Genomic DNA, 15584 nt, shown 5'->3' on the forward strand with positions numbered 1-15584 from the left:
ATAATATGCAACATATACATTATATATGGATTGGGTTGCACGTTCCGCAGCACATACATTATATATGGATCGAGTTGCACGTTCCGCAACATATACATTATATATGGATCGGTTGCACGTTCCGCAACACAGGGCCAGATAACGTTAAGATAATAAGATAATCAAGTTATAGCATTGCATATGAACGTAGTTGAGGTTTCTAGAGTATAAGAGTAGATGTATATGTATGTGTATACTAAGAGTACTTCGATAAGTCAAGGTGCCGGGCTATATTCTTATCTTCTCCTCTTATGACATATGTTTATTGTATTATGCTTCATGCCTTACATACTCGGTACATTATTCGTACTGACGTCCTTTTGTTTGGGGACGCTGTGTTTCATGCCACGCAGGTTTAGACGGGCGAGGTGAGGACTATCCGCAGTAGATTACCTCCAGAGTGCAGGTTTTGATTGGTGAGCTTCACTTCTTCCTAGAGCATTGTCGAGTCAGGGTTGTATATGTACTGTTGTATTATAGATATGTCGGGGGCCCTGTTCCGACTTATACATTTTGGTTATGTTCTTAGAGGCTGTGCAGACAGATCCTGTGTACAGTCTAGTTATGTCTTGTCAGTTGTGATGTTAGCCTCGTAGGCCCTTGTATATATGTATGAGTGTTATGAGTTGTTATTACAAAAACGTAGCTTGACCAGGTGGTCAAGTCTTTATTTATGCATGATGCAATATTCACAGGTTGACCTCGTTAGACTAGTTTATCTTTCGGGATAGAAGATGCGAGTTACAGTTTGGTTCGCTTAGTCCTTGCCAGGTACCGAGTGCCAATCATACCTCACCAAGGTTGGGGGGTGACACATGTTATGTCAGATATTCAGAGTCATATAGCCATCTTTGGCTCAGTATTTATGACAATTCGTATTCACGTTTTAATCAAGTAATTTATTTATTATTATGACATCTCATGTTTATTCATGCTCATCATGTTTAAGTTATATTCCGCTCATGTTTATGCCCCATGTTGATCCAGTAAACCATGTGGTTCGCTCGGTCACATGCAGTAAGGCATCGAGTGTCGTGTTACGCCCAGGCCATGGTTCAGAGCGTGACAGGGTCTTAATTACATGTTGCTGACTTTTAGTCATTTCCATCACTGTAGGCCTAAGGCAAAAATTTTAATGTTTCATTATTCTTATTAAAATTTAATATACAAAATATATTTTACACGTACAAATTTATTTGGTGTTAGCTATTTTTCGGTTTATTTTTATAAAATTAAAACCTACCCAATTATTCGGTACGGTTAGAAATTTATATAAAACCTGTCAGATTTAGTAAAAAAATAAACGCTAATCGATTCGGTACGGTTTGGTTTGGTCGGTTAAAATCGGTTTTTTCAAAACCATTGACACCCCTAGTTTCAGCCCCTTCTATATTTCAGTTTCAGCATTTAAAATATTTTTCTAACACTTAAAACTTATCAGCTATTATTCAAACATTAATTGCGTACTTAAAAATCAGTTCAGCGTTTAAAATTATTTTTCAACCCTTAAAACTTTTCAGGTGCTTATAATTAGCTAATCCAAACTTACTATTATTGTTAAATAAGATTAAATTTATTATTTTTCAGGACCTTCAATTATACGCATTCGTCTCAATAAGCCGCAAAACTCCAGACATTTTCTACTTGAGGTTGATGCTATAATTAAATGAGATGACATATTTTATGTGATTAACTTAATACCTATTAGACGAATGAAAACGCACAAAACAATTCAAAAATTTGAACCAAAAGTGTCTTAATAAAACACTTTAGTGGAGTTGAGATGTCCAATTAGCTCGAGTGTCTAAATGCCATAGCCTGGCAAGTTTAACGGACCGGCTATGTGTTAAGCCTTATTTATATATAACAACATACTAAGAGTCTGTTTGGATGGCTCATAACTTTTGACTTTTGGCTTATTTTTAATATTTTACCTTAAAAACAAATGCTTAAAAACACTTTTTTACTTAAAAGAACTTTAAAATAAGTCAATCCAAACAGGCTCTAAGACGTACTGCATAGTTTTCTATCTAAAACGAAACAACCGTATAGATAGTAATAGTACACAATTCATACCGAAATTAAATAGTATTCTTATCCTTGATATTTCAAACCAATTGACCCCGTAACCCATATATGCGAACCAGAACATTTTAGAGCTAAACAAAGTTCTAGATTTACATATATATATATATAATACGCACACTTCCAAAATGTAGCGTCGAATTATGGACTGAAAGACATCGATTCGCAGGTCTATTTACGCCTTCAGTAATTTAATGAAGCATACAATGAAAATGTGTACAAACATGATATGTAATGCACTACTAGGATCCATATATATAGGGAATTAATGGGTTGAGTATATATAGTTGGACGATGGATGTCAAACTCCAACATCAATTTGATCGTTGGAGTCATCCTTGTCATTTACGGCTTGTATACTTTCAACAGCTTCCTTGAGATCCCACCTTGTATCCAAATCTTCTTGACAACAAGCCAATCCAATGTTGAAGAGCTTTCGAATCTGTCCTCGACTATCCTTTGTAGTGACGTCCATCTCTTTGTCAAATGCCGATTCATTATCTTTAATGATGGTGTCGACCCAGGTAGCCAATTCGGTGCCGTAGCCAGTGCTGAGAGCGAGGTAGTTTGTTGGGAGTTTACCCGTGAGGGTCTCTAGTATTAGAATCCCAAGGCTCCAAACATCAGTCTTCCTGGTGATGCGGCCTTGTTGTGCATACTCGGGGGCTTTGTAAGCCACAAGAAGATGTTGTACTTGCGAAAGATTCACCAGCGGCACCAATGTGTAATCCATCAGCAAGGGATTAGAATATTTGTCCAGAAGAACGTTTGATGACTTGAGGTGACCATGTGGAAGTGCTAGGCTTGGCAGCTCATTGTGAAGGTAGACCAAGGCCTTGGCAACTCCTTTTATGATTTTCAAGCGGCTTGACCAGTCCAGCCTAGAATGATTGCCTACATGAACAGGGAGTAATCAATTAGGGGATTGAAATAATAAGGGGTAGCCCGGTGCACTAAGCTCTCGCTATGCGCGGGGTCCGGGGAAGGATCGGACCACAAGGGTCTATTGTACGCAGTCTTACCCTACATTTCTACAAGAGGTTTTTTTCACGGCTTGAACCCGTGACCTCCTGGTCACATGACAGCAACTTTATCAGTTACTCCAAGATTCCCCTTCGGGGGATAGAAATAATAATTAATTAAAATGTAATTAAGTTCATGCATTGCACGCATACCGTGAAGGTGACTGGCCAAGCTACCATTGAAGGCGTAGTCATAAACAAGCAGCTTCTCTTCTTTCCTATAATAATAGGCCACAAGGGGGAGTAGGTTGGGATGGCTTAGTCTGCCTAACCTCCTCATGTGCTCGTGGAAGTCTTCTTTAACGACATGGTTCATTTGCTTAAACCTCTTGACCACCACGGCTTGGCCATCCATAAGTAGTGCCTTGTAAGAGGACCCCAAGTTCCCACTGCCAAGCACCTCCGCTGATGCTCTTAGCAAGTCCTGTAGATCAAATCGTGGCCTGTCATCTCTAACGAAGGACAACTTACCCACTACCGATGTTGTTGCTGCTGGTGCCTCTGCTGTCTTAATGTTATTATTATTATTATCGTGTCTTGGATAAGTTGGATTGCCGCTCATTATCACATCAGGAGCTGATGATAAAGTGTTTTGATCCCCATCAATATTATTTGACACAACAGCTCGGCTGGTGAGTTGTGAATTATCTTGGCTGCTGCTATGGTTGCGGCGGCGAATAATAAGAATTAGCACAATCACGAGACCTAAGACCACCAAACAAACTGCAACGATCAACATCACTCTACTCAGGACAGAGGGCGACTTCTTATTAATATTATCACCAGATTGGCCGCTGATCGTAGAGTTGAGACTGTTAGGAGTACTATTTGCTTCTGGACTTGGGGAGTAGCAAATTGATTCCAAAGGCTTCCCACACATGCCTTTGTTCCCTGCGTACATATAAAATAAATTCACGTTCACAAAAAAGGCAACACGTTCTGTGTGTCAACTTACTAGTTACAACAAAAAACCAAATATGGACTAGTGGAAATTAATGTAAATGATCCGTAATATATTAGGGGGAAAGGAGTAATTAGTTAATGTTTTTATCCAATGTTCAGAAAACATTTATGATGAGGTAGTACGTATTTAGCTATGGCTAATTATTAAACAATGGAGTAGCACGTAATTAGATGTTACGTACGTACCTGCGAATGTTGTTGGATCCATTAAAGAAAGAGAAGGAGGGATTGGACCCTCGAGTTGGTTGTTGGATACGTTGAGGAGTTTGAGAACGTCCCTGGGGAAATCAGGTATAGAGCCGCTGAATTTGTTGTTTTCGAGCCTCAACTCGAAGAGCCTAGGGCAGGAGGTAGCGAGGGAGGTGGGAATGTTGCCTGTGAATTGGTTGTCGGATAAATAAAGTTTCTTGAGATAAGACATACCCTTGAAGGCATCATCGGGGATCTGACCGGAGAAGCTATTATTGGACAAGTACAATGACTTGAGGGCACCAAGTTTATTCCAATCAGGCATTGCCCCCTTGAAGCTGTTGTTCATAAAGCTAAGGGTGCGGAGGAAATGCAAGGGGAGCAGGGAATCTATATCAATTGCCCCAGACAGGTCCAAGTTCTCGAGTTTCAAGCCCCATACGTCCCCTTCAAAGCAAATCAGGCCCTGCCAATTCTCATTGCTCCCTGTACAGGGGCTTGTGGATGGAGCCCAAGACCCGAGTACCGCCTGTCCCGTAGGTGAAGATGTAGAAAGCGAGCTTTTAAAGTTGAAGAGGGCCTCCGAAGAGCTCTTTGCATCGGGAAGATGATCTGTTTTATCGTCTTCATCGTCCAAATCTCCAGGTTGAGCCGATACGGACACAAGAAGAAGGAAAATGATCAAGTGACGGGCATGATGATGAAAGCATGATGAGTATCTTGATGATGAAGAACATGCAGACGTGATGGGTGCTTGTCGCTGCACTGGTGGCCGGCCGGCATCGTGCACCTCCGTCATCATCCTTCCTTTGCCTACCCACAACAAACCACAATTTGAGGCATAAGCACTGCACACCTCTCTAACCATAGATTTTTACGCCGTTTCTTTTGGTTTTTATGTACATTAGTAGTACTTTTCTCAATGTCTTCCGTCCTTTTTTTTTTTTTTTTTTTTTAATAAACAAAAAAAATTATATTCTCAGCTTTGTGTTCTCTCCTCAACTTTGGAGATGGAAGAGAGAGCTAGCTAGCGACAAGGAATGAAAATTGCTAAGTAAAAGCCCCAACTAATTTAAGGGCATTTAATTTATTCACTCTACTTCTGTAATATTCCCTCCGTCACGTTTCCATCAATTACACTTGACGCATTTTTTAAGAAACAATAAATTAAATGATAATTTTCTTATATGACCCTTAATTATTATAAGTCATTTAAATGTTGAGAAATGAATTGAAAATGATAATTAATAATTATGGTAAAATAGATATAAAATAGTAAATTACCTTTTGATTTTCCAAACTGAATAAGTAAGAATGTACATCTATCTTTTTTTTTTTTTTAGTAATAAGGCAATCTCTCCAACCCACCTCCATTTTTACCTCCAAACTCCATTTTGGAGTAAAAAATGGAGGAATTTTGCTCCAACCAATTTGCCTCCATTTTTGATGGTGAACAGTGTCACTCCAAATTTGGAGTGACACTATTCATCCACTCCATCACTATTCCCTATTAGTTTATTATTATTTTTTATTATTTAACCCTTTTAATTTATCATATTATATATACCTAATTATGTTTATGTAATGTCTTTATAATATTAATTTTACATCTTAATTTTGGCGTATAATTTTGATAAATTAATTTTCGTGCAAATATTATTTATGTAAAATTGAAAGTTAATTTTATTATAAGTTAAATTGTATAAAAAAATTATATAACCATCACAAAAATGAAAGGTGCTAATATAAAATATAAGATGTTGCTAAAATTGAAAATACATTAAATAAAAATACATTAAAATTGGAAATACATTAAAATTGAAAATATTAAATTACAAATACATAAAAATTGAAACAATATTAAATAACATAATAATTTAGTAGAGAGGTAAGTCGTTTCCAAATACACCAAAATCATTAAAGAATTGAGTGAATGGGGCATAGGATTGTTGTGGTTGTGGCTGTGGAAATTGTTGACTCCTTTTATCCATTATTCGTTTTTGTTCTTTTCGCAAAACTTCACGACGATTTGGATCGACAACAGAATCCACATCGATGAATAAAAATTTATTTTCTTCTTTGAGTTCTTTTAGTCTCAAAGTTTTTTTTTTTTTTGTCTCATTTGAATCTTTCATCACCTCAACAATCTGACTATTTTCTGATTGGACCATTTTTATATAATCTTCATCTATTTTTCTCTTCATATTTGCTTTCTTCACCCCACTAGGTCGTTGTGATGATGTGGAATCGCCTGCAACATCCTCATTTAAATTTAATGAAAATGATGATAAGTTAGGAGAAGATACAAAGGGTGAATCAGGGATAGGAGTCTCAGACTCCGATGATATATTAGTATAGCCTTGCTTTCTTGCTTTTTTTCTTCCAGCATCGTCATCGTTAAACTTCTCAAAATCCTTCATTATAGCCCACACATGATCAAATTTAAAACCTTTTTTGAAGTTCGGATGTTGCATAAGTAAATCTTTTGCTTGTGTAGTCTGCAATATTAAAAAAAAAAAAGTAAAACAATAAGTAAATATATACAAATAAAGTATAAGTAACTACAAAATAAATACTCACAATATCTTGATCTGAAGCACCACTAGGACGCAAATTTTCTACTTGACGTACACACCCATTTAATTTTCTTACGGCTTTCTCAATCGTTTGAATTCGACATTGCAACGATTTTTCGATGCGAATCTCCCAATTCAAGATGCTTGGGAGGGTCCAACTCCAACAATAGAAATGGTAATAGATGAAAATCACCGATTTGAACAATTTTTAGGTCGACACAAAAAAATTAAGGGCAAAGATGCTCATTTTGCACTTCGTAATGCATTATAGATCATTTATGGGAGCATACTAGAGGTGGAAGTTGAATATTTAAGTGGTATTTAAACTAAATTTTACCATAATATAATATGTATTGAATTATCTTGTATCTCAATGATTTCACTTTTATTTGAATTATCCGTTAATATGTATAATCTATAATATTTGCTTACAAATTATCTTATTTAAAAATTTATGGTATAAAATAATTTTATTTTAAATGGTTATATAAGAAAGAAATATAAATTATATGGGACGAATATGTAAAAAAAAAAGATAGGATTTGTTTAATGGAAATAAGAAAATAAAAGATAATAATATAATATAGAAGAGAGAGAATAATATAAAAAGGAATATTGTTTTTTGGAGTAAAAAATGGAGTAATGGTTGGAGTAATTTTACTCCATTTTGGAGTAAAGATTTGGAGTGAAGAGTTGGAGATGGCCTAAGACAAGTAAAAGTGGAGGAGAGAATACATAAATACCCCCCCTGGAGAATACACTTTTTTTCAATAAGACACCTAAACTTTGCGGGTGTCCTATGACCCTTTGGACATGTTCAAACTTTAATAAATACCATCTTTTGACCCATTTTCGAACCAGGCAGAGAAACACGCAAGAAGAGCGCGTGAAGGCTCAATAAAACTTCCACAGACCATTCAAAATACGCCACTTGGTTTCCCAATTTGTAAAAAAAAAACCAAATCAATTTATATAGAAAACTCTTCTTCCACATTTAAACCCAACGGTAAAATCACCATTGAAGCCCCCTGTCACGACCCAACCCCGTGGGCCGCGACCAGTGCCCGAGCTGGGCACCTATACGTACCCGATACCCCAAATTAGCATATTAACAGAATAATAATATAATAATAATATTAGTGGTCGCTACAGAACTTAGCAGAAAAGCAGACTTGGCACACATAGGCCGATAAGGCCATCACAGAACAGAATATCCCAAACATATGTACAGAACCCACACAGATGTATCCACAGACCTCTACAGAACATATCATAATCATAAGACGGGACAGGGCCCCGTCATACCCTGAACAAAGTACATATCCAGATAGCAGTGACAGACTGTACCAAAAGATGGGCTCTGTAGAAGAGAGCGCCCCAAATAGCAGAAATAGGATCCTAAACGTGTGGATCAGCGAACCTGTCGTCAGTACCTGCGCGGCATGAAAACGCAGCCCCCGAAGAAAGGGGGTCAGTACGAAATATGTACTGAATATGTAAAGCGGAATCACAGAAGTCAAATCATAATGATTACAGAAAATGGGTACAAAATCCAGAGTGTCAAATGCATATTTCCAAATCAGACAGAATGTGTACAGAAACATATGTCATATCATATCCGATCCCTGCCACGGGACTCGGCAGGCAGAACGTGGTCACCCTCCCGACACTGGTGCCACAATACAGAGGAATCAGAAAAGGGGGCGTGGCCCCGTATCATAAAATGTCATATCAGAATGGCCATAACAGATCAGATCAGAATAGGCGGACATGGCACATCATACTCCACAGACCCATGTACGCGTATACCTGCCCCCTCACATCGGGGCGCGGCGAACAATGCAGAGAATTACGCTTGACAACATATCCTGGCCCGGGCTCAGTGTGGGAAACATTGGGACATCCACGAATGGAGTAGTGAGAGACTAATCCAATTTAAAAATATCATAAGTATTTTCAAAGACTCGATGAGGCGTAGCAAAGACAAACAAATCAAATGGAGTCGGACGGAATCATAATAAATGTATTCCGGATATCATAACAAATTACAGAAGTCTGACTTTCCCGAAGTCATTCCGGGTGTCAAAATAATTTATAATATTTAACAGAATATTTAAAATTATATTCGTTAAGCGATTAGTAGGGTAATTAAAACATTTCTTTCAAAAATCGCTTAAAAAGGAAGCTTTAACACATTAGGGGCAAAAACGTAAATAGTGGGCCCGCCTCAGAACAAATAAGGCGGCGGGCTCAAAGTGTGCCCTCTAAACATATAATATCATCTACGAAGGTTATACAAACATCCTATGACTTTCTGAGTAATTTAGAGCACAATTGCATAATTTCAGAAAAAGCGTATCAAAATGGTTCAATTCTACTGAAGGAAAAAATGAAATTTTGTCTTGCGGATTCCGAAGGCCAAGAGGTCCTTCGAGGCCCGGATCCGACCCTAACACACTAGGGGCATGCCAAGGGAAGAATTGGGGTTGCTTTACATACCTTTCGCGCTCCTTAAGCCTTTCCAAACTCACTTCCCGTTTCGTCAAAAAACTGCAATTGGTCAAGTTTACCAATTGTGAATTATTAATGCCATTATTTCAACTTTAAGCATATTTGGCTACCGAAATTTCGCCAGCACTTCCCCTATACATATGACACCCCGAGAATTCAACTCGGCTATAAATCATCAACAACAACCCAAACGACGTCAACAATATCAACAATGAACATTAAAAACACAAATATCCTTCAACTAGTCATTTTTCTCACAAGTTGACATAATCTTCAATTCAACCCAACTTTCAACTAAGATCAATAATTTCATATTCAACAACCATCATGATCATCACCATATAGTTCTAGGAACATTTCATATCGTTTTCCTTAAGATATACACTCGATATACATGATATACAATCTTCCGCCAAAATCATAACTTATGCAAAACATCAAATCTTTGGCATACAACTTCATAACAAGTTTCCAACTTCCAAATTCATCAACCATAATCATAATTCACATCTTAACAACTTCATTTCCATAATATCACAAAATTATTCTAAAGTGACATAATCATCTACATTCCAACTTCAACCAAAATTCATTCAACTTTCATTCCCAATATAATTTCCATCATAACCACAACTAGAATGCAACATAAAATTCAACTCATATATGTATACAACATATATACACCCATGGCTACATATATATATACATACCCACTTTGCAAACTTCCTTATTTCCATAATTTCTACTCATTTCCACATACCACAACATAAACAAACCTTCATAACATAAGAAAAAGGAATTGATTCTTACCTTTTTCTACAAACTTCTTCACTTGAACAAGTTGTCAACTTGAAGAAATAAGTGCTCCTTCTTCCAAAACAATTACACCAAGTTGTAGAGGACACTTAATTTAGTAGGAATTCAACAAGAAAATAATTTTAGAGGCAAGATTTTGAGGGGTGATTTTTCTATGGCCAAACCCGAAATGCCCTCTTTTTGTTCTTGTTTTTCTCTTGTTTTTCCTCCTATTCTTTCTCTTGAAAGTTCTATGGAATTTGGATGATTAAGTGGTCTTTTATTCATTGACCACATGACTTAATTCCATGGGCTTGGATCCTTTTTATGGACCATGGCCGAATGGCTCCTCACTTGGGCCTGAATTTGTTTTTTCATTTTTTTGGGCCAACTCGGTTGGTCCCGAGTTGGGCCTAGCCCACTGACCTTTCGACTTTAAAACGTTCATATCTCCTTGTACCGACGTCACCTGGGAACCCACGACCTATGGATGGAAAGCTAATTCAATTATCTACAACTTCTATTTCAAGGTATTTTCGAAATTCCAAACTTACAATACAGTTTTTTCCCCCCAAAGTCAGGTCACCCGAAAACGTTTTCTTAAAAATATTCGTTTGGAGGGTTTCCACTTTGATTTGGTCCATAGGCACTTCATGAGTTGTGTTTAACTTTACATATGTGATTCATATGACTTTTCAGATGTTCCAAAAAAAATCTCGGTATGTGGGCCCCACCCCAGCAGATGCTCCGAGGTTCAAAAATACAGGATATAACATCCTCCCCCCCTTTAGAACATTCGTCCTCGAATGTTAAATTAATCTCATAGGGTTTGAAAATACTTTGGGGAAGTTCATGTTTACAGACATCACATATGACACACGATTGATATTGGAATAAATTAAAGCAGGGATTTAAGGTTACCTGTGGGTATAGAGAACAAATGAGGATATTTCTTCTTCATTTCCTCTTCGGCCTCCCTTGTCATTTCCTCCCTATTATCGTTCCGCCACAGTACCTTAACAGAGGCTACATCTTTATTCCGAAGCCTCCTTACCTGACGATCCAAAATAGATACGGGCTGCTCCTCGTACGATAACTGCTCCGTCACCTGAATATCATCAGCAGGGAATACTCTGGAAGGGTCACCAACGCATTTGCGGAGCATAGACACATGGAATACCGGATGTACCGCTTCCAAATCAGATGGCAAATCTAACTCATAGGCGACATTTCCAACCTTCCGAACAATCTGATAAGGCCCAATATAACGCGGACTGAGCTTACCCTTTCTGCCGAACCGCATCACGCCTTTCATAGGCGATACCTTCAAGAATACCCAATCGCCTACCTGAAACTCCAACGGTCGACGTCGTTTATCCGCGTATGACTTTTGTCGGCTCTGGGCTGCCAACAGTCGCTCCCGAATAAGTTTTACCTTGTCCACGGCCTGCTGGACCATATCTGGGCCAATCAATTCTGACTCGCCAATATCAAACCAGCCAATCGGCGATCTGCATTTCCTGCCATATAGAGCCTCGTACGGAGCCATCTGGATGCTGGAATGGTAACTGTTATTATATGCAAACTCAATCAATGGCAAGTGATCATCCCAGCTGCCTCTGAAATCAATAACGCAGGCCCGCAACATATCCCCCAGCGTCTGTATAGTGCGCTCGGCCTGCCCGTCGCTCTGAGGATGAAATGCGGTGCTCAGACTCACCTGAGTCCCTAGTCCCTCCTGAAAAGATCTCCAGAAATGCGCCGTAAACTGGGCGCCTCTGTCAGAAATAATAGACATAGGAACTCCGTGCAGCTTCACAATCTCCTTAATATAGAGCCTGGCATAATCCTCGGCGGAATTGGTAGTCCTGACGGGAAGAAAATGGGCTGATTTCGTCAGCCTATCAACGACGACCCAGATGGAATCATACTTCCGTGGAGTGCGAGGCAATCCTGTAATGAAGTCCATATTAATAACCTCCCACTTCCAAGTCGGGATTTCCATCTCCTGCAACAGTCCACCCGGCTTCTGATGCTCAATCTTGACCTGCTGACAATTAGGACACTGGGCGACGAACTCTGCAATATCCCGCTTCATACCGTCCCACCAGTATAAGCATCGAAGATCATGGTACATCTTCGTAGACCCAGGATGGACCGAATAGCGAGCATAATGTGCCTCGCTCATAACCTGTTGCCGAAGGCCTGCAATATCAGGTACACACAACCTGCCTCTGTATAACATAGTGCCGTCCGGTGAAAACTCGAACGGAGTCCTCTCCTTATCATAGGCTGTGTCCTTGTACCGAGCTAAGACAGGATCCTCAAACTGATGCTGCTTAATATCGTCCCTGATAGATGACTCAGAAACCCCTCGAACAGAAATCCGTGTATCTCCAGAATCGGCCAGACGAACCCCGAGACTAGCCAACTGCTGAATATCACGGGCTATCTCTCTCCTATCTGGCTGTAAATCGGCCAAACTGCCCATAGACTTCCGACTGAGCGCATCGGCAACAACATTAGCCTTACCCGGATGATACAGAATATCCACGTCATAATCTTTCAGAAGCTCCAGCCACCTCCGCTGTCGCAAATTAAGCTCTCTCTGCCTGAAAATATACTGGAGACTCTTATGATCAGTATAGATATCCACATGAACGCCATATAAATAGTGTCTCCATATCTTCAGAGCATGAATCACCGCTGCGAGCTCCAGATCGTGGGTAGGATAATTCTTCTCATGCTTTTTGAGCTGCCGGGAAGCATACGCTATAACTCTGCCGTGCTGCATGAATACACAGCCTAACCCCATGCCAGAAGCGTCACAATAAATAACATACCCGTCCGGTCCCTCTGGAAGAGTCAGAACTGGGGCTGTAGTCAGCTTCTCCTTTAGCAACTGGAAGCTCCGTTCACAAGCGTCAGACCACTGGAACTTAGCTCCCTTCTGAGTCAGCCTTGTCAAAGGCGCTGAAATCGAAGCAAACTTCTCCACAAACCTCCTGTAATAACCTGCTAACCCCAGGAAACTACGTACCTCTGTGGGCGTCGTAGGTCTGGGCCAATTCTTCACGACCTCAATCTTCTGTGTGTCCACCCGGACACCATCAGCTGCAATAATATGCCCCAAGAAGGCCACTGAAGACAGCCAGAATTCGCACTTAGAAAATTTCGCATATAACTTCTGATGCCGGAGTACCCCTAATACCGATCTCAGATGATCTGCGTGCTCCGCCTCAGACCGAGAATAAACCAGGATATCATCAATGAATACAATTACAAACATATCCAAGAATGGCCTGAATACCCGGTTCATCAAATCCATGAATACTGCGGGAGCATTTGTCAGCCCAAAAGACATAACCCTGAACTCGTAATGCCCATATCGGGTCCGGAAAGCTGTCTTAGGGATATCGGCCTCTCATACTCGCACCTGGTGGTAACCGGATCGAAGATCTATCTTCAAAAAACACTTAGCGCCCTGCAGCTGATCAAACAAATCATCAATCCTGGGGAGGGGGTATTTATTCTTTATAGTTACCTTATTCAACTGCCGATAATCAATACACATACGCAGCGACCCGTCCTTCTTACGCACAAATAATACCGGGGCTCCCCAAGGCGAAGTACTAGGTCTGATGAAGCCCTTATCCAACAAATCTTTCAGCTGCTCCTTCAACTCCTTTAATTCTGCAGGCGCCATTCTATACGGAGGAATAGAGATAGGCTGAGTGTCTGGGAGTAAGTCAATAGAGAAATCTATCTCCCGCTCTGGAGGAAGACCTGGAAGCTCGTCGGGAAAAACATCTGGAAACTCATTAATCACGGGGACTGACTGAAGTGTCAGCGTCTCTGCGTCCAAGTCTTGCACCCGTACCAGATGATAGATATAACCCTTTTTAATCATTTTCTTTGCCTTAAGGTATGAAATAAACTTACCTTTCGGCGATGCTGTATTTCCAGCCCAATCTAAAACTGGCTCCCGGGAAACTGGAAGCGAACTACCTTATTCTGGCAGTCAACATTAGCGTAACAGGAAGCTAGCCAATCCATACCCATAATAACATCAAATTCAGTCATATCTAACTCTACCAGATCTGCCTTAGTGTCACGGTCACAAACGATCACAGAACAGTCTTTATAAACCTGTTTCGCTACAACAAAATCCCCTATCGGTGTGGCTACCTCAAATGGCTCTATAGGTTCAGACATAATACCAATTTTACCGGCAACAAGGGGTGAAATATATGATAAAGTCGAACCTGGATCAATTAGTGCATACAAAGATCGAGAGAAGACCAATAAAGTACCTGTGACGACATTAGGAGATGCCTCCTGATCCTGGCGGCTGGCCAAAGCATAAATGCGGTTCGAAGGACCGCTAATACCAGAAGCTCCACCACGGCCTCTGCCGCGACCCGCTGGTGCCGAAATACCCTGCCCCGTAGGGCGCATAGCCACTGACGAAGGTGAAGACCCAGCGGCTGATCCGGTAGGCTGCGCTGCACCACCCGAACTACCCTTATACGGGCAATCTCTCACAGAATGGCCCTGACGGCCACAAGAAAAGCATGCACCGGTGGCTCTGTAGCACTCTCCCGTATGGTATCTGCCGCAAAAATAACACTGGACCCTGGGTGGCCTCATCTGACCAGAACCCCTATCTGTCCGCGAACCTGAAGCCCTGGAGCTCTGGCCTGCTCCTGAATACCCTGGGCTATCGAATCTGCGACCTGCAGGCTGGGGAGGCGCGCTCTGCGCCGGCTGAGATGAGAATCTGCTAGGCTGCTACGGCTGTTGGGGCTGTCTGCCCCGAAAATCTCCAGATGACTTGGCCCTCTTGGGCTGTCTCCGATCCTGGCCCCTGTCAGGCTGGTGTCCTCCTCTGCCCCGATCCTCCATGCCCTGGGCATGGGCCTGGATACGGGCAATGTCCATACCGGGCTGAGCAGCCAATACTAAGCAGCTATCAACAAAATACCGATCCAGCCCCATAATATATCTGTGCATCCGGTCCGCCATAGTAGCCACCACAGTAGGTGCATATCGGGCCAAGGAATCAAACTCCAAACTGTAGTCCCGGATACTGCGGCCCTTCTGCCTCAATAATAAGAATCTATCAGATCTGGCTCGTCGCAACTCTGGGGGCAGAAAATGTCCAAGAAATGCCTGAGAAAAATCGCCCCAAACTGCTGGAGGAGCGCCGTCCCCCCTGGATAGCCCCCATGACTCGTACCAGTTTGCCGCCACATCATATAACCGGTACGAAGCTAACGCGACTGACTCTGTCTCGGAAGCATTAATCAAATCTAGAGTGCGTCGCATCTTCCTAATAAACTCCTCAGGATCCTCCTCGGGCTTTGTCCCGAAGAACTCTGGAGGGTTACAAGTCAAAAACTCA

The 15584-nt window shown here is 40.8% G+C and overlaps 2 protein-coding genes across 2 annotated transcripts; both read right to left on the reverse strand.

The window, feature by feature from the left end:
- Positions 1-2120: 2120 nt before the first annotated feature.
- On the reverse strand, positions 2121-5377 carry LOC132634398 (pollen receptor-like kinase 1). Its single transcript, XM_060350655.1, has 3 exons — positions 4296-5377; positions 3300-4037; positions 2121-3018 (listed from the first exon to the last, which is right to left on the reverse strand). Exons 1-3 carry the CDS (start codon positions 5164-5166, stop codon positions 2426-2428), a joined length of 2202 nt encoding a protein of 733 aa, XP_060206638.1. The 5' UTR covers positions 5167-5377; the 3' UTR covers positions 2121-2425.
- A 798-nt stretch (positions 5378-6175) lies between these two features.
- Positions 6176-6718, reverse strand: LOC132631550 (uncharacterized). Its single transcript, XM_060347122.1, has one exon. The coding sequence runs from the start codon at positions 6716-6718 to the stop codon at positions 6176-6178; it is 543 nt and encodes a 180-aa protein (XP_060203105.1).
- Between the last annotated feature and the right edge of the window lie 8866 nt (positions 6719-15584).

The sequence above is a fragment of the Lycium barbarum genome, chromosome 3, assembly GCF_019175385.1.
Source record: "Lycium barbarum isolate Lr01 chromosome 3, ASM1917538v2, whole genome shotgun sequence".
NCBI lineage: Eukaryota > Viridiplantae > Streptophyta > Magnoliopsida > Solanales > Solanaceae > Lycium > Lycium barbarum.